Here is a 21,682-nt window from a genome sequence, read left to right as displayed (position 1 = left end):
GATAGTGGAAGGTGTCCCTGCCCATGGCAGGGGCTGGAATGAGAGGAGCTTTAAGGTCCTTTCAGCCCAAACCATTCCAGCATTCTGGAATGGGGGTGGGAGTGGAGTTTTGGTCAGTTCATCACACATTGTTCCAGCCACTGCTCAAGGAGAGCAGTCAGAGTCCTGCCCCAGTGTGGGACCCCTTGCACAGTAGACAGCTCTCCATGAACCTCTCCATCCAGAGTCCATCTCATGGGCAATGATTTTTCAGGAACTGCTGCCCTGTGTGTCACTCTTCCGTGGGGTCAGTCCTTCAGGCACAGCCTGAGTCCTCCACAGGGTCACAAATTGACCAGGACCCTGCTCCAGCATGGGCTCCTCTCTCCATGGATCCACAGGTCCCTGCCAGGACCCTGTCCCAGTACAGCTTCCCACAGGCTTCCAGCCCCTCTCAGTCTTACCCTGCTCCAGGCCTGGGCTCCTCCAGGGGCTGCAGGTGCACCTCTGCTCTCCCCTGCCCTCCACAGGCTGCTGGGACACAGCTGCCTCCCCATGGGCTTCCCCACAGAATCTCAGGGTCATCCCGGGAATCTCAGGGCAATCCCAGCTCTGGTGCCCGGAGCAGCTCCTGCCCTTCTCCTGCCCTGCTGAGCTGTTCCTCTCCACTGTTCTCACCCTACTCTTCTGTGCACTCAGTTCAGCTGCCCCATCACTTTTCTGTGTTTTCCCTCTCCCATCTGTTATCCCAGAGGTGCCACTGACATTCCTGGTGGGCCCAACCTCAGCCAGCAGCGGGTCCGTCTTGGAGCCACCAGGGACGGGCTCTGCTGGATGTGGAGGAAGCTTCCAGCAGCTGCTCACAGAACCCACCACTCCCCTAACCAAGTCTTGTCCACACAAACCCAATGCTCCTGGGAAGAGGATGTCCTGGATGCGATGGAAAGGCTGCTGTGGCACCCTCCTTTAACGTGTCCCTGTCTGTTCCCACAGATCCCATCCCCACGAGCTGGGCTCCGAGCTCAGCCACTCCATCGTCACCGTCATCAGCGGGGAGGAGCATTTCGAGGATTACGGGGAAGGGAACGAGGCCGATCTGTTCCCGGACCCTTTGTGTAATGGGGAAAGCAGCTTTGGCAGCTCCTCCTTCCTCTCTCCCAGGTAATGCCCGGCCCCGGTGCTTGCTTCACCAGGGGCACTCGCTCGGTGCCTCACTCTGCTCTCTGGGACAGGGGTTTCCTTGGGATTTGCCCAGCAGGGGGCCTGGCAGGCTCTGGGTACAACGGGATAATCGGGATAATCGGCTTGGAAGTGGAAGAGGAATTCCCCGCTTCAGTGTTTCTTTTCCCTGGTCCTGCTGATGCCCAGCAGGAGGTGAAAGAGCTGTCTGCATTTCCAGGTTCACAGTCCCACTCCTGTTAGGGATGTGGCTCCTCACAGAACCTTCCAGGAGAGAAAACAACCTGCAGCTTTACCCCGATCCTGCAGGATTACCTTTTTCCCCTCTCTTTTATTATTTTGGGCTTTGCTGCAATGTTTGGTTGGATTTTCACGAGCTGCAGCAGCATTCCTTTTCTAGGGATATGTAGAGCAGGAAGCAGGCTGTAGCATTTCCTCCTTGCTTTAGGGTCTGAAACCAAGAAAAAGTCCATTTTCCAGCCCAGGCAGGGTGGGCTGAGGAGCTGGTATGGTGGTACAAAAACCATCAATACTTACTTTCTAAAGAAAATAAGTAAAAGCTGGAAAGTCATCCAGTGCTGCAGCCCACAAGGTGTCTGGGATGACAGGTAACACTGGAAATGTGTTCCTCCATTGGAAGCACATCTCTGCACAGGGCAGGAGTGACCCCTGCCAACCATACACCTGTGCTAAAGACAAAAATATACTTCTTTCTCTTTGAAATGACACTTTGGTGCCTTTCTGCAGCCATGTAAACTTCTCAGGGTTTGGGTTTTTTTTCCTGTCTTCCTGTTTTCTCCCAGCTTCCCAAACCCCTTCACAGAGTTTGGACAATTCTGGTTGCACAGGGCTGGCAGGGAAGAGCAGGTCAAGACTCATTTCTTTTGGGCTGGTGCAGCAGCAGTGTTGGAGGTGTTAATCACAAATAGGAGAGTTGCTGTAAAGAATTCCCAACCTTTTCCTTTAGGAAACCAGTGCTCCAGCACCCTGCAGTGGGAGGGGCAGGGTCTCTGATCCATGCTTGTCCTTGGCATGCTCCATGCAGGAATGTAGGGCTGGCTGTGCTGGTGCTGTGGCACAGGAAGAACTCTCTGATTAAAATCCAGCCTTGGTGTTCATTTTTCCTTGAGGATGAGCTGCCAGCCTCATCCAGAAGGCTCCTGGCAAGAAAATACCCAGATAAAGGAGCTTTTCAATCACTTAGACTTTTTCTTTAACATCAGGCCAAAGCTCCCAGTTTGCCCACGCTCCCAGAGTTCCAATCTTGCTCTGCCAGGACACCATCTCTCCTCTGCTCTGTCTCTGGATCTGATCCACACCTTATCCCATCTTCCCTGTGCTGGGAGGGGCTCACTGGGCACGTGGCCACACAGGTTGTGGTGGTTTGTGCTGGAGACTCTCTGCTGGGGCTTGCTGGGGAGGCAGGCTGGAGATAAACCCTGCAAAACCTCTGGAGTCAGGAATGTGGGGCTGTTTGAGCCGGAGGATTTTCCTCGTGCCTTGCAGGTCTAGCCTCCCCTTGGATTATTGCTGTGTGTGTGAAGTCCTTCCCTAAACATTCCCTGCGTCTGTGCAGCTCTTCTGACTTTGGATAGGAAGGGACAGGACACAGGGAATGGCTTCCCAGTCCCAGAGGCCAGGGATGGATGGGATACTGGGAAGGAATTGTTCCCTGGGAGAGTGGGGAGGCCCTGGCACAGGGTGCCCAGAGAAGCTGTGGCTGCCCCAGGATCCCTGGAAATGTCCAAGGCCAGGCTGGATGAAGCGTGGAGCAACCTGGGATAGTGGGAGGTGTCCCTGCCCACGGCAGAGGGTGGGTTGAGATGAGCTCTAATGTCCTTTCCCACCCAAATCATTCCATGAGCAGCCCCAGTGTGTTTAGACACACCTGAAGTGACCACAGGCTGTCCCTGGTTCAGGCTGAATGGGGTTTTTTGGCTGTATTTTGAATGCAAAGAATAGCATCACTTATAAAGGGCCACATCACCACATACTCTTTCCATGCTACAGGAGTCTCTAAATGGAAATAATTTCTAGAAATTCTCCTGCTATGACTCCAGAAGATGAACACAAACCCCAAGAGCCTTCAGGGAGCACTGTGGGGTACAATTCTTCCCTGCTCAGTCATTGTATATGTTTGTGATTCCTCCTCTTATACCCATCCAGTAGGAAAAGCCTCTTTGCAGCTCTCAGTGGGAAATAAAGGGAAAAGCTCCTTGTGCCCATCCCAGCCACCAGGAAGCACCAAGGACCTGTGGAGGACAAACATTGCTCCAGGAGATGGAGGAAGGCACAGGAAGGCTCTGTATTGTAGAACCACAGAATGTGCTGAGCTGGAAGGACCCATCAGGATCCTGGAGTGGGTGGGGACACCCCAGGGCTGAGCTCTCACCCACTCCAAGGCAGGGAGCCAGGGCAGCCAGAGGCCAGGAGGATCTGCACACACCCCAGGAGCTGCCAGGCTGGCCTGGGGCTTCTTCTCCACACTTCTCATTTTGATTAATGCTGGCTAAATTTGGGTTCCCACCTGGCCCAGGCTGCACCACCTGGGAAGCGAATTGCACCCAAGAGCACCCAGAAAAGGGACATCTCTTCCTCCAGGTGCCACACAGCTGCTGTCTCCTCCTCCCTGCACAAACCCTGAGCCACCGACCTGTGTGCTGCTGGGAAAACGTTATCCCAGGGAAAATGCCTGCCCTGAGGAGTAGGGGGAATGGTTTTTAATTGAATTTTTTTTCCAGGAATGGGAAGAGATGATAATTTGGCATTTGCTGGTGTCCAGCCTGTCTGAAGGGGCTGGGAAATACTGTACAGACAGCACAGACTCCAGGCCTGACCCTGGGGTGGGGGCTGAGCCAGGGGACCCTTGGGATGTCCCAGCTCTGCACATGCCCCAGGCCAGGATTGTGTTTCTGTATCCCAGGATTCACTGCCCCTTCTGGATGCCTGTTGGGTTTATCTTGCTTGTGTTTGCTCACACCTTTACCTATCTCTCTGATTGAACTGCTTGGGTTTTTCACTATTTAACCTTTCTTTGATTCACGTCCGTGGCTTCCAGAAGCAGATTTTCCTACAGGAAGGATTTGTGGAGTCTGGCCCCAAATTAACATAACCATTGGCTGTTCAGAATCCGCTCTGTCCTGCCCAAATCATGAGGAAGTGACTCCCAACTTCCCAAGCTGTGAAAGTCTTATAGACCCCCATGCCCCTTCCCCACTGGCATTCCCTGCAGGAATGCAGCACTGCGGCTTCTTGGGCTTTGCTTTGGAGGAGAGAAGGGTTAAACTGCCCCTGTCCATTTCATCTTGGCTTAAAAGCTGTTTGCAGTGAAAATTTGACTCTGCATTACTAAGGCAGGTCTGCAGCAGCACAGCTGCTCTGCTTTTAAAGCATCCCATTGGAAAACAGGACACTGACCCAAGGATCATAGAACCCCACAATATCCTGAGTGCGAATAGACCCAGGATCATCCAGCCCAGCCCCTGGCCCTGCACAGACCCCCCAACAATCCCACCCTGGGCATCCCTGGCAGCACTGTCCAAACACTCCTGGAGCTCTGGCAGCCTCGGGGCTGTGCCCATTCCCTGGGGAGCCTGGGCAGTGCCCAGCACCCTCTGGGGGAAGAACATTTTCCTAAAATCCAACTTAAACCCCCCCTTAGACTCAGCATCGGCTCATGGCACCCAGTCCTGCAGCATGCAAGTTCATTCTGCACTCACTGAGGCAAAGCAGGAGCCTCCTGAGACAGATTGCCTGGAAAATCCTGTTGGAAAATAAACTTTGTAGTGCTGTAGGTTTGTAGGAAGCAGTTACCTCACCTGCCCTGGGCTCTTGGGTATTGAGATTGGCTCAGGGGTTTGGAAATGTGGGCCAAACTCAGCTGCTGGGAGTCTCTGGGAGGAGGGTGACGAAAGTGTTGCTAATTATTTACTATATAAATTCTATTGAGCAATTAGAAATGATCAATTAGCTACTTCTTGTATAAACTATTCTAAATTAGAATTTATCTATATATCCTGATAAGCAGTCCCACATTGGCTTCAATTTGGCTTCGAAAATTGTGGTGGTAGGCAGCCCAACCTGCCCTGTCACTTTTTAATTCAAATTTCCTGCCTCCCACCAAAACTTCCCCTACCTTGAGGGACCCTCAGCTTGTGGAAGCCACGACTGCAGCTGCTCCCTGTGCCTTCTGTGCTGTTGACTTGACCCTTGTGATCTCTCTAGCACCAATCCGCTCGCTGCGAAACTGCACAGCATTCTCGCAGATGAAGCTTTTGAGTTTTACTGTAGCCAGTGCCACAAACAAATCAACCGCCTCGAGGATCTTTCTGCTCGCCTGAATGATCTTGAAATGAATAGGTAACGGGGAGCTCGTGTGTGTGGCCATCCCAGCCTGGGGAGTGGTGTTCTGGCTGGGAAGGCTCTCCTTGTCTGGCGCAGCTTTTCCCTCGCTCCGCGCTGGTGGATGGCGGGTGGGGAAGGGGGGGTGAGTGTCACCAGGCCACAGGAGGTGCTCCAGGTGGTGGTGACCTCGTGGAGGGTGAGCAGGAGGTGCTTTTAATGCAGGCCCTGGGGGCTGGCAGACAAGGAGAGCGCTTTCTGCCCTTTGCATGCCTGTGCATGGTGGGTTCTATGGGAGCTGGCCGTGTACAGTATTTCTGTCACCAAGGAAAGACTGGGAATGGCATGGAAGGGCAGCCTGGAAGGGCAGGGACAGCCCATCCTCCTGCTGCAGGAACAACTTGAAGGCATCAGCCTGCTCCACAGGGGTATGGAGCAGACAAATCTTGTCTCACTCAGCTTCACCCACAGCCTGCCTACCCTGGTGTCACCATGGGCTGGGGAGGTGTGACAGACACCAGGAACCTCAGGAGATTTTGAATGGCATTTTGGAGGTCTCCCAGGCAGCAGCTGGATGTGTTGTCTGACAAGTGGGGAGGGATTTCTGCCTGTTGATTTGTTCATTCAGAGCTGGTTGCAGCCCTCTGGGTGAAAGGATGGTGGCATTGGTGATAAATCTCTCTTCTTGTGGCTGTTGTGGCTATTCAGACCTGGGTTTTGGTCATGTTCTTGGTCTGTCTGTCCTTTGCAGGGACAGTCTGATCTGGGAGGTCTCCTGGTCTGTGGGAGGAGAACTGGAAAACAAATGGCAGCTTGAATTCAATTCTTTTTAATGAAAAAAAAAGTCTCTCCCTTTATTTTCCTTGATTAAATAGTTCTTTGCTGTTGGAGGCCTTGAGGGTCAGTGATGGGTCTCAGGTTTTGCAGGTATTAAGGAGAACACTTATTTTCCCTGGAAGCTCCGCTCCATTTCAGGTTTTCTCCAGCACATCTACCTGCAAAGCTGAACTAACACCCCAGAGCCTCCTATGATGGGTGGGATTTCCTGTAGAGCTTCTCTGTCCTGTGGTCACAGTGGGAATTCCATAGGCTTTGATTTGCCCTGTGAGCTGGTGCAATTCCTCCATCTGTGTTCAGGGTTTCCCAAGTACAACTTTACTGGGAACATGTTCCAGTGGCCTTTGTGGAAGGGGCAGAGCCCTCTCTGTGTGTGGTGTGGATGAGAGGTGTCCTGTGCAGTGTGTGGGACATGCAGGACCTGCTCTCCTCCCTTCATTGCCACAGACCTGAGGCCCTCCAAGCAGGGGACAAGTCCCAGAGCAGCAGGAATTGGACCAAAATCTGGGACAAACCTGAAGACACCTCCTCCAGGGGATTCTGGCAGCTGGGATGAAGCCCAAAGCATCCCAGGACAGCCTCACTTGTAAAAACTGCGAGCACATAGTGTTTTATCCTTGGAATAAACCAGGGAGCTTGCTCCCAGCTTTGGGGTGCTGCTTCCTGAGCCCACAGCATGGAGAAGAAGGGAAGAATCCTCCAGGAGCTTGGGATGAAGTGGTTTGTGCCTCTCTTTTGTCCCAGTGCCCTTGCTGGTGTCTCAGCCTTTGGACACTGCAGGTGCCATCGCTTCCCCAGGAGCTTTTTCCAGAGGAAAATATTTTTCCCCCCAGTGCTGGGGCCATTCCTTACAATTCCTGGTGAACACCGGGGCCTGACCTCCTCCCCTTGGGCGCTGAGCAGCCTTGAAGCCCAGCCAGCAGCAGCTCTGGTGCTCCCTAGAGATCTGGGATTTGAGGATGCACTTTGACCCAAGGGCTGGTCACCCTGACAACCCCCTCCCGGCAGGTTTGGGGGTTGCTTTACAAAGCAAATTGTCCTGAGCTATTTTTAATCCCTCCTTTGAAGAACTCATGTTGCGGCTCCAGGCAGGAGTGGACTTCCAGATGATTTTATTTGTTATTTTTTCCTAAAACTGAGCTAAGCACCAGGGAATGCGGTTGCTGCTTTTTGGATTAGAGCTGTTCCTGCTGCCATCACTGAGTGAGGATTTGGTGTGGCCCAGTGGCATCTTGTGACACAAGCATGGGTGGAAGATGAGGAGTGAGATCCGAGTCCTGCCCACTTCCCCAGCACCAGTCATGAACAGAAGACTAGAAGGAGCATCTCAGCAAGGAGCTGGTTCTGGAAAAGACTGGTTTTTCTCAGCAGGGAGAGCCCTGGGGGTGGGACACGGTGACACAGCCCTTGGCTGCTCGTCCTTTGGTGACACTGATCTGTGACCGCTATGGTATGGTGGCAGCTGGCTCTGACATGGATCCAAGGAGTGATCTCTGTCGGTTATCCATGAGAAGGAGAGAGAGCTCGTCCCCCTCCCCAGCCACTGCAACAGTGCCGTGCTCAAAATCCAGACAGGAACACCACCAACAGCTCCTAAAGCCCCTGAGCCAGGAGCAGGCAGCACTTCCCTGCTGATCTGGAGCCCAGAATGGGGATAATGGCCATGGAGGGGCAGAGGATGGATTGATCAGTGGGATCACGGCTGTGGGAAGGACAGAAGGATGGATGTGCCATTGCTCCTCAGGCCGTGGGAGCTCTGGGGGTGGCAGGGGAGGCCTGGGGTGCCGTGGGGTGCAGGACATTGTGGCTCAATCTGCCATCAGCACCCAGCTGGAGCCCCCCCAGCCTCCCTGCTATTCTTAGCTCTTTCCTTGGAGATCGGTTTTCAGGCAGGGATCAGCGGGAGAGCGGAGCCTGGCGGGGGGCAGTGAGCTCTTCCCTGCCTTATTCCATGTGCTTTGTTATTCCTCGTTGTTGAACAGGGCAGTGGCCCCTCTCCTGCCCTCTCCAGGGGTTTGGGGGTGCATGCCAAGGGCACTCCCTGCCAGAGCAAAGGATGTGCCCCGGAGTCCGTGCAGTTTCCTGTTTCCCTGGCTCTCCACTGTCAGCTTTTCTAACTCTTTCCTGTTTTTTCTTCATTTTGCAGCCCAAATAAAAGACTCTCCAGCAAGAAGGTGGCAAGGTAAGCTCATACTCCTGTTGTTGTTTGCTTGATCCATGCGAGCTGCCGGCTCCGTGGAAGGAAAACTCAAAATAAGCTTGGAGAGTTGTGTTTCTGGATATATTTCATAGTTCTGGGGAAAAGTGGGTTTAATTCTGATATATTTTTTCTGGAAGGGAGGTTGCTCACTCGTGCACACAGCTGGAGGCTGCTGGCAACCTGATTCCTTCCAGGAAAAAATGGGGAGGCTTTTTCTCACGCTCTGTCCTGCCAGTGCCATAGCAGGAGGCACATGGAGGAGGGAAGAAGTCTCTAGAAGGACATAACCCTCTGGGATGTCCCCTCCTAATACCACTATGTCTGTAGAGTTCTGTAGGACCAGAGCAGTCAGAATCCCCACCTGGAGGGATTCTCCAGCACCCCAAAAATTCTAGCTGCTTTAGGCAGCTCTTGGTCCTGTTTTACTTCACTCCATGTCACCCTCAGCACTTTGTGGGAGCAGCTCCCCGTGCTCAGCCAGGAGCTCTGGGGCACCTGGATGGGCTGCAGGTAACTCTGGTTGGATGGTTTAACCCTGGTTTGGCCCTGGTTTAAGCCCAGGTTTAATGCTGTGCTGCTTCTGTCCTGCACGACCACCTCATGTGATGTCAGTCACCTTTTCCATGTGGACATTGTGATTCCTGACTGCACAGGAATATTGGATATATTGGATATATCCGGGCTCACCTTTCCTCTCCCAGCTCCCCCATCCCCCCTGTTCCCATGCCGTCATGATATTAAGGATAAACTGAGTCAGTCTTACCTCCACTGTTCTGCCTCGGCCACGCTCAGGAGGGAGATTTCCCTCTGCACTTGTTGAATTTCTCCTTGCTGGTTTCCCAGCAGGACAGGGACACGGTGGAGGAACAGGCAGCTCAGTTTGGGAATGGTCCTGTTCCTGACACTCACTCTGCTCCCTGTGCTGACCCAAGCAGCTTCCCTGCACCTCTTCCTGCCTCTGTGCTCTCACACCTTTCCCTTCTCCATTTTTCCTGCGCTCAGCAATCTCCCCTGGCATGGTTCCCCCTCCTGGAAAGGAAGCAGATCCTTGATATTACATTTCCTACTTCCACTCATCTTGCTTTCTCGAGCTTTGTTAAAAACACTGGCAGGAAGGAGGGCTGAGGGGAGCAGCCTGTCCCCAGGTTTCCTGTTTTAGGACTCGTTTTTGTCCCGTGCCTGGCAGAGATAATTTGGGGAGGATTCGAGTTAAACTTTTGGGAATGAAGATACCCTGTTTTATGGGGGATTGAGCCCTCCTGGCCCTTTGCTTTTCTGAGGCAGGGATGTGTGGGCTTGGGTAAATATTAGTTAATTGAAAAGCAGTCAGGTTTGGTTTGTGATAAGGAGGCAGATAACAGGGTTTTGCCCAGCCAGATCCTTAAGCTCAGCCCAGAGCAAATCCTTTGTTGCAGATACTGTAATTACTGAATAATCCCAAAGCATTTGCTTTTAGAAAATTGATTTTATTTTGGTAAGGGTTCTTTCTTCATTTTTTTATACGGCTTCTGCTCGTGCCAAGAAATCTCAGCTGCTTAAGCCCTGTTGTGCTTGGCACGATTTAAATGACAAATGTGCCTGAGACTTTAAAATCTAAATATAAACCAAGTGTGAGGATGCAAAATCAGCCTGTGGTCTCTCGGTAAATGCCAGTTGTGCTTAGTGAGTCCTGGCATGAACACACTGTGTAGTGGGAGGAATTCGAGAGCAAATGGTACAAATTCCTAGGAAAAAGTGAGGTTTAAAGAGACCTGTGTGGTTTTGTCATCCATCCCCTGCTCAAAGCAGGAGAGCAGTGTTCTCCACCTACCTGGGGTCCTAGGGCTGGAACACACCCCCTCTCCAGAGCAGATGTGCAGCTCTGCCAAGGGTGAAGCCCAGCCAGCCCCTCCCCAGGGTGTCCTTTAGCTTGTCACAAAGCCGGGGACGCCGCTGTCACAGGGCCTCGTTAATGATTAGCTCACCCTGGGCTGGGGGGGTCACAGCAGCCTCCGGGGGTTTCCCCCTTCCCACCCCTTACACCCCCACTTCTTCCCAGCTTTACTCCCACTCCCAGTGGTGTTTTGGAGTACTCTGGCCTTTGCTGGATAACCCACGGCCTTGGGACCATGCTAAAGAAAGAAAGTGGGAAGAGGGAGCTCTTATCTCTCCCCATTCCAAAGAGCAAGAGCAATGATCCCGGTGTGAAGTCCCGGGAGCGTGTCCACGTCTGCCGTGCGGGCGCTCCAGGGGCTGGCTGCATTTCGCGGGTGAGGGGCCCGGCTGCTGTGCCGGGGACAGCCAGCATTGCCAGGAGCAGGGCTGATCAGTCCCTTTGGTGGAGGGCGGGAGGTGGCGGCCGGGCCAGCGTTCGTCACCTGGTGTCGCCATGGGCCCGGTGCTGGCGCTGATGCCGCTGCTGCTGTGGGTCGGGGTGGTTTGTTTCCGTTTCAGGCAGCTGCACCAGACGAGTTCCTTGGCCGTGGGGGTGATGGAGGAATCCTACCGGGAGAACCTGGAGTGCACGGACGAGGACATCACAGACAAGGTGAGGGCCTCCTTCCCTTCTTCTTCTGCCTGTGACACCAGGATCAAGCTGGGTTTGTGCTGGTGCTGCTGAGTTTTTCTGAGGCATTGAAAGAGTTATGGGATAAGGTGAGAGCAGTGATGTCTGTGTTACCCTGCAGGATTCAGTGCCTTGCAGTGCTCCTCTCCGTGGGTAGATGAGTGCAGATGGGACATGGGAAGGGAGGGGGAGAGCACTCCAGGTGCTGTGCAGGGTCAGGAGGTGAGACTGGATCATTCTCCGGGGGCAGTGGCTTCCCCCAGAGTGCTGGGAGGAGGAATGGGCTGTTCACAGGCAGCATTTTCACTTCTCCTTCACACAAGATGATGTTCTCAGGTTCTGCTTTTCTGCAGCAATCCACCCAATGTGAAAGAGAAACTTCCTCTCCTTGGCACACTCTGCTCGTGCTGTCAGGGTAGAGCAGATTTTGTGCTGGTGCTGATGGGTTTTCCTGGGGTGTTACAAGAAAAGAGTTGTAGGATAAGATAGGAGCACAGGAAAGATTTTGTTTGAGTATCCCTAGTTAAAAAACAGTGAGAAGAAGTTATGGGAAAGAATCTAAGATTGTGTAGATGTCTACTGAAGTCCTGAAACTCCTTCTAAATTACTTTATAGCTCTGGAATATGAATGTCTTGAGGAGCTGAGTGTGAAAGAAAAATGTGTATGTGTGTGGCTGCACTTGGAAATAATTATAATGCAGGGGAGACCTTTAAAAATAAACAAATCAACATTTTTCCAAAGCTGGAAGTTGAATAAAATAGTTGGGTTCCTTAAGGCATTTGACTTGGGAAACCTTTAATGGAAAAGGCACTGCTGGGTAAGGCCTTGTGTGTCTGCATGGCCCCTTAAATACTTCCATGTCTCCTGCCCTTTTCCCAGAGCCAGGGTTTGGCTTTTCCAGACATGCTCCTCATTTCTTCTCCCCCAGGATTGTTTTATATGGAATTTGAATGATTAAAATGTAAATACAGCTGGAATAAACCCTGTAGAGGTATGGGGAGAAAATCCTCACTTCTGCTCCTTCTCCTCCAGCTGGCATTGATCCTTCCATCTGTAAATCCAGGGTTTCCATCCTGTTCCAGGCAGTGAGGAGTTATCCATGGAGCTCTGGAGATCCACCTCTAGACTTCTTTTAGGATGTCATCAGGAAGGGGTTGAGGAAAGGAAAGAGTGAAGTGTTTGACCCCAAACTGATACATAGGAGCCAAACCTGGGAAACAGGGTCAAAAGGATGTTTTAAAGGGCTGTTTTAAATCAAGGCATGGCTGCCCAATTCCAGTGGGAGCCCTGCTTGTTTAGGGGTGTTGTGAGGGCTGCTCTGGTTTTGAGGATGCCAGGGGCTGATCCATGTCCCTGCTGGCAGGTGGTGTTCCTGGAGAAGCGGGTGACGGAGCTGGAGAAGGACACGGCTGCCAACGGGGAGCAGCACAGCCGCCTCCGGCAGGAGAACCTGCAGCTGGTGCACAGGTAAGAGCCTCACCTGGGGAGCCTTAACCGCTCCACATGCTCCAGCTCCCTTCCCTAATCCAAACCACAGCCCTTCCCAAAGGTATTGACTCCATCCCAGCTGAGAACAGGACACAGTGACATGGAGATTTTGTATTTTATGTGCTTAAATTCTCTGGAGCTCCAGGACTTGGCTTTTGGTGATTTTTACTAATGGCTTTTAATTGCTGGAGGTGTGTCAGGGAGGGTCAGACTGGAGATCAGGGAAAGGTTCTTCCCCCAGAGGGTGCTGGGCACTGCCCAGGCTCCCCAGGGAATGGGCACAGCCCCGAGGCTGCCAGAGCTCCAGGAGCACGTGGACAATGCTCAGACACAGGGTGGGATTGTTGGGTGTCTGTGCAGAGCCAGGGGTGAGACTGGATGATCCCTGTGGGTCCCTTCCCACTCAGGATGTTTCATTGTGTGTATATATATATATATTTTTTTTTTAATGTGCTTCTCTGCTCCATGTGTCTCTCCCAAAACATCTTTGGAATTCTGGGTCTTTGCTTTTATATATAAATATATGTATATATATATTTGTATTTGTGTTTATATTTACTGTATTTTTTTGCCCCGTATGCCCCTTCCAAATGGTCTCTGGAGCTCCAAGGCTTGCCTCCTGCCAGATCCTGGCTGGGGTGCAGCCCTTTGGATCCCACATGATGTAATCCCTGTGTGTGCTAATCTGCCAGGCTCTTCTCTCCCAGCATATCTTTACCCTGGGCAGATAAACCCGGCAGAGTTTATCTATAGGGCTGTAATTCTGTTAAGTAACAGTCGTGTCAGGGAACTGAGCCACTCAAACAAAGGTTTCCCTAAGCCCTGATAAACTTGGGAGCAAGGGAAATGTTTTCACTTCAGCAGCTTGGCCTAGAAGTGTCAGCTGGCTCTGGGTGAGCTCTGTGCTGGGGAGGGGTGGGATCAGCTGGGAAAAGCAGCCTGCTCCAGTGGGCCTAAGGGAAGTTTAATCGCCTCTTTCTTCTCTCTGCAGGGCAAACGCACTCGAGGAGCAGCTGAAGGAGCAGGAGCTGAGGGCTGACCAGACTTTGCTGGAGGAGATCAAGAAGCAGAGGGAGCTGCTCAGCAAAATGGAAAGGGAGAAGAGCATTGAGATCGAGAACCTGCAGGCCAGGTGGGGCTGGGGGGGCAGCTCTCCTGGAACCACCCCAAAATCTGTGCACAGGCAGCCTTGGGAGGACAGAGGGAGCCAGGCAGGGAGTTTAACTGGTTCAAGGTGTGACTAAAGTCACCACAAACCCTGAGTGTTTGGTTGTTTCCACCTTTGGCCCCAGACCTAATCTTGGATTCTTTATTTGAGCTGCTCTGATGCATTTTAAATTTAGCTCCCATCCTTGATCCATGTGCCTGCCCTGCAGTGTGGGGATGAAGAGGGGATTTATTAATGCCTCTTCCCATAAATGACCCCTTGGAGTACTTTTAATGCCCAGATGTTTTCCACCTTGATGGAAACAGGCAAATACTTGGGAAAGAAGAGTCCTCCAAAGAAGCAGAGTGTCCCAGCCAGGTGCTTCATGCTGCCTGTTGGATTCCAATGGAAGAAGTAGGGTGGGAAAGGTGTCAGTTATTTGACAGGGTTTTTCCAGGTTTCCCAGAATGTTTTGCTGTTGTTCATCCCTTGCAGTCCGTGGAAGATGAAGACAGTGGGATTTTACCTGGGAATGCAAAGCCAAAGCTGTCTCTGACCCCCTGTTTTGTTGTCTCTGCTGCTGAGGCTTGTCCAGGGACTGAAAATCCCTTGGAACAAGGAATAGCACTGGACCTGATGGATGTCAGGATGCCCCTCTCTTTCCCTTGGCAGCAGAAATATCTCAGGATTTGCCTTGAACAGATGAATCCATGCTGGCTTCCCTTTGGTTTCATATTCCTGAGGATGTTTTTCCCCCATGTGGGATGCTGGGATGAGTCTCACCCCTGTTCCCTTTGCAGGCTGCAACAGCTGGATGATGAGAACAGCGAGCTGAGGTCCTGTGTCCCGTGTCTGAGAGCCAACATTGAGAGGCTTGAGGAGGTGAGGCCAGGGAGTGCCTGGTTTTGGGATGAAATTCTGGCTTAGGGATGAATTTCCATGAATGTGAGATCCATTTACTGTAGCAAACCAGTTGCTTCCACTTCCCAGTGGCTGCAGACGCCACTTTGGACAGCATTATCCCACATAGTTAACCTTGCAGTTTCCCACTGTTCCACCTGGAAGTTGGGAATAAACCCCTGCTAAATCTCTGTGTGGCAGTGGCTGCTCGGGAGGGGACTCGTGCCCTCTTGTGGAAGCTCATCCCCATCCCTGTGGCCAGTCCAGTGCAGGGGAGGAGGAGGAGCAGGGATGCTCCATCTCCATGTCCTGGGATTTGTGAGTTGAGTTTTCAAAGATCCGTGTCACCCCCCAGCCCCTCTCACTGCCACCCTGCTCTGGATCCAAGGCCCTGCAGGGCTGGGAGCTTTCCCAGGCCCCTTGGGATGGGCAAGAGCCTCATCTCTAGGGACAGTGTGGGACACCTGAAACAGGGGCTGCATTTTGTCTCTGCCAAGCTTGGGGCAGAATTAAGGTTAAAATTGAACTGAAATCAAACCTCTTCACCCAGCTGAAGGGCCTGAGGCACTTTATCCATGTTTAATCCCACGGGAGAGTGCTGCAGCTCCATCCGTCCTGATGTGGTCTTCATCTGCCAGGACCTTGTGAGCACAGCTGAGGCTGGGGGCAGGAAAACCCCGGTGGCTCTGAGGATAAATTCCCTGCCGTGGTGTGTTTTAGCCATGGGAAATTGGTTTTGATCCATGCAGAGCCATTCTTCTCTTCTCCACAGTGAATGGGATGAAGGAGGAGCAAGAGATGCAGTCACTGCCCCTCCCTGCACAGGAGAAGCCTGGCTGATGAGCTGCTCTCCTGTCCAGTGCCCCAAAATCAAGATTTTGTTGTCAGTGTTGCCTTTCCTGCTGATGTGGTGCCTCTGGCACTGCTCCATGGAGCAGGACACCGTGAGCCAGCACCTGGAGTTCCCCATGGAGCTGCTCCTCAGTCTTGTGTGCCATCCATCCATCCATCCATCCATCCATCCATCCATCCATCCATCCATCCATCCATCCATCCACCAGCCCTGGAGGGGGTCTTGTGCCATTTGTGGAGTTCTGAAAGCCAAAACCTTTCCTGTGAGCCTAGAAGCTGTGAGCCCAGGGAGGGGGTGAGCTGGTCACAGGCAGAAGGTGCTGCTCTAGGGGCTCTTGGCATCTTCACCTGCATCCCAAACATTCAGCCAAGGCTTTGGGGAGGAGAAGGGAACAGAGCTGGGCTGTGTGTTTTACATCCCAGCTTGAACTGCTCTATTCCTTCTTGGATCAGCCCTCAATTAAAACCTTTCATATCTGAAACCAAGAGGGAGGTAAAGATCTCCAATTCAGGACTTTTCTGAAATGCAGACATAAGGAGCCTTATGATTTAATGTCTCTCCTTGGCCTGGAGCCCTCGTGCTGGCCCCAGTCCCTCCCAGCCCATCCCACGCCAGCATCGTGCTTCCCAGAAAGCAGCACAAGTGTGGATATTCATGTGGATTCACTCTGGAGCCGTCCCTCAGTGCTGCCAAAGCTCGAGGCCCTGGGGCCCTGAGCAGATGATATCCCAGCAGGCAGAGCCTCCTGGTGTGTCAGGAGAGGAGAATTCCCTGTGGAGCCAGGCTGGGCCCCTCACTGGGGCTGCTCGTGTCCTTGCAGGAGAAGCAGAAGCTGCTGGATGAGATCGAGGACCTCACTGTGCAGCTCACAGAGGAGCAGGAGAAAAAGAGGAAGATGGGAGACAAGCTGAGTCAGGAGAGGCACCAGTTCCAGAAGGAGAAGGAGTCGACACAGGAGGTGAGTGGAGTCTGGGCCTGCCACAGCCCTGTTCCCCAAATGGGGGAATCTGGAGCAGTGGGTGCTCCTGGGCAGAGGGAAAGGGGTTCAGCTGCTGAGCTGCAGCACCTCAGTCACTTCTGCTGCTCTGAAATCCATCCAACATTGTCCCTGCAAGGGGGCTGTGCCACCCTGGCCCCTACCAGTGGCAGAGGCACATGGAGCCATCAGGCAGGAGCAGAGGGGATGAGGCTGGAGGCTGAGAGCTGAGTGCTTGGGAGCAGGATTACACCCTCCCAGTCCTCCCATCATCTGTGCCTGGTGATTCCAGCTGGAGGCCCAAGCAGGGCTGGCTGTGGTGGCAGCTTTGGGCCCAAAGTGGAATTAGTTGTCACTGTGGTGTCCCTGAGGGCTCTGGGGTGAGGAGGGAACTCAACCTTGTGGAAAGGACCCACATTGCTGGGGGTCTGTGCTGCTGTAGACCCAAACCCAGCATCTTTGGCCCTCCTACAAGGTCCTTCCAGGGCTGTGCTCATGTGTTTCAGTAGCTCTCTATCTCCTGCTTGCTGGAGGTGTGAGAAGGAAGAGGAAAGCCAAGTGCCACCTCAGAAAGGAATTCAATCATGGAGTGGTTTGGGTTGGGAGGGACCTCAAAGCCCATCCCATCCCACCCCCTGCCCTGGGCAGGGACACCTTCTAATGTCCCAGATTGCTCCAAGCTCCATCCAGCCTGGCCTTGGGCAGTTCCAGGGACGGGGCAGCCACTGCTCTGGCCAACAATCCTGCTGCAGCAATCCATGGAGCTGCTCCCACAGCAGCCACATCCAGAGGGTGCTGCTGGGAGCTCCAGGGCCTGTGGCACTCAGCTGTCCCCTTGCCTTGTCCTGCAGCTCATCGAGGACCTCAGGAAGCAGCTGGAGCACCTGCAGCTCTTCAAGCTGGAGGCGGAGCAGCGCCGGGGCCGCAGCAGCAGCATGGGGCTGCAGGAATACAACAGCAGGACACGGGAGACAGAGCTGGAGCAGGAGATCAAGCAGCTCAAGCAGGTAAGGAGGGCTGGGGCTGGCAGGGAAATGGTTCCCTGATGCCAAGAGAGGGCCAGCAGGGTCCAGGGGCTCTCTCCCAGGGGGTGGGGTGGATCCAGGAGCCTTGTGCTGTCTCACTGACCTGGGAGAGGGAGGTTGGTGCTTTCTCAGGGACAGCAGGAGCTCTTCTCTCTGCTGTGTCCCCTGGATTTTCCCAGTGTATCTCATGCCTCCAGAGGTTCTCCTGAGATGGAGGCAGCAGTCCATGTGCTGTTCCCTGCTCTGTGTAAGCTGTGTTAGGATGAAAGCCCCTGTCTGGCTTTGCCGGGCTGGATCAGCTCTGAGTACCAGGTGCTCCAGCAGCGTGTGGTTTGTGTGTGTGAGCAGGATAACAGGAACCTGAAGGAGCAGAATGATGAACTGAATGGGCAGATCATCAACCTGAGCATCCAGGGAGCCAAGAACCTGTTCTCAGCCTCCTTCTCTGAGTCCCTGGCAGCAGAGATCAGCTCTGTCTCCAGAGATGAGGTACGTGTCATGAGGAGCTGCTGGCTCGACTGCACCTTCCTGGGTTCCTCCACCTGGGGTGGCCTGGGAGGAGTTGATGAGCTCTGTCTGTGGCCCAGCCCATGGCCAAAATTCCCCTGCAAACTGGCAAGAGCAAAGAAATCCCCACACAATCATCTGTAGAGCTCTCAGGACTTACCCAGCCCTTCCCTCCTGGGACCAGGGGAGCTGCTCCCTGCCCATTTGCTGATTCTGCCAGCTCTGATTTGCCTGCCCTGGGACAGCCTTCCCCTTCCAGGACAGAGCAGCCACCACGGGCTATGTATATCTGTCTGGAGATGTCTTTAAACCCCTGAGAGCCAGGACATTCCCCCAGGAGATCCCAGCTCCTCCAGCACATGTTCTCCCTGAACAGCACCCACGGGTGGCTGAGCCTGCACAAGCACTGGAATTAAATCTTTAACACCTCAGGAAATGGGGAAACACACCTGGATATTTTGGGGATCCAGTGGAGATGTGATGTTCTCTGCTCTCCCCAGGGCCTCACCAGGCTGAGAGCTTGAGGAAGGACAGGAGTGAGCAGAACAAGTTTTCCCTGGCCACTTAAACAGGGTCAGGAGTATCCAGTCCAGAGTGAAGAACCATGGAGACACCCATGGATGCACAGAGCCATAGGGAGCCCTCAGCAGTGCCAGGCAGTGACCTCTCCCTCCCTTTCCTCCCTGTGCTGCAGCTCATGGAAGCAATCCAGAAGCAGGAGGAGATCAACTTCCGCCTGCAGGATTACATCGACAGGATCATCGTGGCCATCATGGAGACCAACCCCTCCATCCTGGAAGTCAAGTAACGGCAGCAGCTGCACTTGTTGGGTGGATTTGGTGCTCTGAGAGGATGAAGAGGGACTCCAAACGTCTTTGCACTTGATGAAGGCACAAGGAAGCCTCAGGTCGGGGGGGTGACTGAGCCACGGACCAGGGAAAAGGAGAACTGGCAGCCAGGCTTTGTTCTGACTGCGTTATTTTGGAGCCCTTCTGGCTGCGGAGGGATGAAAGGGAACCTGGAGAAGGGGCTCAGCAAGGGGACACTGCAGGAAGTGCCTGTGGCGCTGGGGACTGTCCCCACAGGCACCGGGCCCCTCCCAGGGGTGCTCCGAACTGCGGGAGATCGGCATGGAGATGGAAACAACAGCGCTGACTTACCCCTGCTGCCCAGCCCAGCCCCAGCGTCTGCTGTGCCAAAGTGTCCCTGACACACTCACTGGGCAGAGCTGGGAACGAGGGAAGCGCATCCCGGACTCGCACAGGGTTGGGGGTTAGTTTTGTTTTGGGGTTTTGTTTTGTTGTTTTGTTTTGGTTTTTTTTTTTAATTAACTTAATGCAAATGTCCTCATCCAGCTGGCTCAGCCCATCCTTGCCCCGTGCTCCTGCTGGGGCCGGCAGAGCCCTCGGTGGCTGCAGGGGCAGCCCGGGGCTGTTGGGGACAGGGTGTGAGCACACTTGGTCACCTGCCTCCTTATTTATTTTTGCCGTCTGTGGCTCAGTACTGTCGGCACGTCTCGGCATCCCGGCTCCACTCCCTCCTCCTCCCTCCTGCTCCTGCCCGGCTGTGCCGCTGAGGTGGCTCCGGGGGAAGCTGTCACTCGTCCCCAGCTGGGGACAAACACGCGGGCTCTGTTTGGCACCGGGGCACGGCTGCAGCTCCTCACCCCGCACTGGAGGCCGGTCCTGGCCGCCTCTCCTGGTCCCGGCGTGGGACACGCAGCACTTTGGGAGCTGCAGCGGAGAGGCCCGAGCTCCCCACCTCCCCTCCTGAAGTCCCTGGGGACAGTGGCCTGTGCCATTCCCAGCCGGAGCAGGGCTCTGCTGGTGATAGCTGCAGTCCTGGAGGGAGAGCCTGCTCCGGCTGCCTTTCCCCTGTGTTCCCTGGGCTGGGGCTGGTGGAGCCGCGCTCATCCCTCATCCCTGGCACTGGCCCGGGCTGGAATCTCTGGGCCGGTGGGGAGAGGAGCCGGCGAGCAGCGCGGCAGCTCCCTGGGAAACAAAAGCCATGTTTACATCGGACAGCTCCGGGCTTGCTGGCACAAGCGGCCGTGGCACAGCGTGACCCCGGGAGTGGCCACTCTGCTGCCCTGGGCTCCCGGCAGGAGACAGCCAGCGGAATCCCAGGGCTCGGCTCCAGCCAGCGGTTCCTCTTCCTGCTTGGCAGGTTTGGGGAATGCCAGAACGGCCTGGAAGCAGAAGCCACAGCAATCCCGGGGGGTGCCTGCTCCTCCCCAAGCCCCTTCCAGCCCTCGGGGTGTCCCTGCCCAGGGACACACGGCCGCTGTCACCACCTTATCCAGGGGGCCCCGGCCGAGGCACGGCCTCGTCACCTCTGGGTGCTCATCCCCCAGAGCCCCTGCGGGGTCGGGGTGAACCCCAAAGCCCCGGGCAGCCCCTGCACCCCCAGCCCTCCCTGCCTCCCTCCCTGCCCCGAGGCCACGGGAAGAAGCCACGTAATGTACATTTCCAGAGAAGCTTTGGGTGTAAATCAGTGTATACTTGGAGAGGGAAAATTTTTCTATCTTGTAGAGTAGGTATTTTTATAGAATGAAGGTTGATCCATTTTTTTAATACTTTAAAAGAAGAGAGAAATGTATCTGTGTATACACAAAAGCATATATATATATATATGTATAAATATATAAATATTGGAGATCTGCCTTTCTCGACTTGGGATCCCGGATCCCCAGGTCTCAAACAATCATTTGTTTTTTCCTGTCGCTCTCACAGAGGTACTGTAACTGTAAATAAGCACCGGGAAAAAAAAAAAAAGTTTTAAGCAAACAAAAAGCACTGACTTGCACATTCACCATGCTTTAAAGTCCCTATGGAGAGAGAAAAACAAAACAAAAACAAAACAAAAACTGTACATCCTGAAAATGTTCCTCTTTCCCGACCGGTATGTGAAGGAAGTCCCCCAAAAAAGAGGCAAAAACGGTATTGTCTTAACTGATGTATCAATTCTTGTCGGATTAAAAGCTGTTACTATTCCTGCCCAGAGACTTTTCTTCCACAGAGGTGGATTGGAGCATCCTGAGGATCTTGAGTGCTGACTTGGAGCATCCCAAATATCGAAGTGCTGGATCTCCAGTGGGGCTGGATCGAGTCGAAATGCTCCTGCAGCAAAGAGTGCCCTGATTTGGGGAGGATGAGGATGAGGATGAGGGAGGCTGGACCCTGCTGATTCCAGAGGGATCAAGGTCAGAGGGAGCCAAAATCTCCCCAGCCAGCCAAGCTGTGTGGGTGGGAATGGGAGAATTCCCCCTTCACCTCCCTGGAGGATCCGGGTGGGGTGAGGGACCCTGGGAGCTGATCCTGCCGTCCAGGGCTGGGGCAGGCTGAGACAGGGACTTGTGGGTCTGCTCCGGGCAGGAACACGGAGCTTCCCCTTCCCTCTACCCCGGGAGAACTCCCTCAGAGCACTCGGCTGTTCTGAACTGCTCCAAAAATCCCTTAAACGCCCTCACCTCCCTGCTAAGCTGCTCCCCACCCCTCTAAGCCTCCTCCACCCCTCCCCACCCCCTTTAAGCCGCCCCAAAGGGCCTGAACGTGCAAAATCCCCTCCCAGCTCCCGCCGTGCCTCCGGATGGCTCCAGCCTGTTCCTCTGAACTGCTCCGAGCAGCCCTGGAGCTGCAGCAGAGCTGGGGAAAGGCTGTGACACACCCTGAGCGCTCTGAAACCCCCCAGATTGGTTCAAACTG

The 21,682-nt window shown here is 53.8% G+C and overlaps 1 protein-coding gene across 4 annotated transcripts in view; it reads left to right on the top strand.

Moving 5' to 3' along the window:
• The window catches only part of RAB11FIP3 (RAB11 family interacting protein 3), a 71,149-nt gene extending 50,174 nt beyond the window's left edge, over positions 1-20,975 (top strand). For 3 of the 4 annotated variants that reach the window (XM_066330053.1, XM_066330056.1, XM_066330055.1), the window contains 11 exons: positions 973-1,140; positions 5,383-5,517; positions 8,483-8,518; positions 10,970-11,063; positions 12,446-12,549; positions 13,562-13,702; positions 14,518-14,599; positions 16,291-16,428; positions 17,298-17,453; positions 17,820-17,960; positions 18,673-20,975. In XM_066330053.1, coding sequence (XP_066186150.1) covers positions 973-1,140; positions 5,383-5,517; positions 8,483-8,518; positions 10,970-11,063; positions 12,446-12,549; positions 13,562-13,702; positions 14,518-14,599; positions 16,291-16,428; positions 17,298-17,453; positions 17,820-17,960; positions 18,673-18,786 — 1,309 coding nt within the window. In that variant the 3' untranslated portion in view covers positions 18,787-20,975. The remainder of the gene's footprint in view (positions 1-972; positions 1,141-5,382; positions 5,518-8,482; positions 8,519-10,969; positions 11,064-12,445; positions 12,550-13,561; positions 13,703-14,517; positions 14,600-16,290; positions 16,429-17,297; positions 17,454-17,819; positions 17,961-18,672) is intronic. The other variant, XM_066330054.1, reaches the window with a different exon arrangement.
• Positions 20,976-21,682: the final 707 nt, after the last annotated feature.

The sequence above is a fragment of the Sylvia atricapilla genome, chromosome 15 (genome assembly GCF_009819655.1).
Source record: "Sylvia atricapilla isolate bSylAtr1 chromosome 15, bSylAtr1.pri, whole genome shotgun sequence".
NCBI lineage: Eukaryota > Metazoa > Chordata > Aves > Passeriformes > Sylviidae > Sylvia > Sylvia atricapilla.
This window is presented reverse-complemented; position numbering and strand designations above follow the sequence as displayed.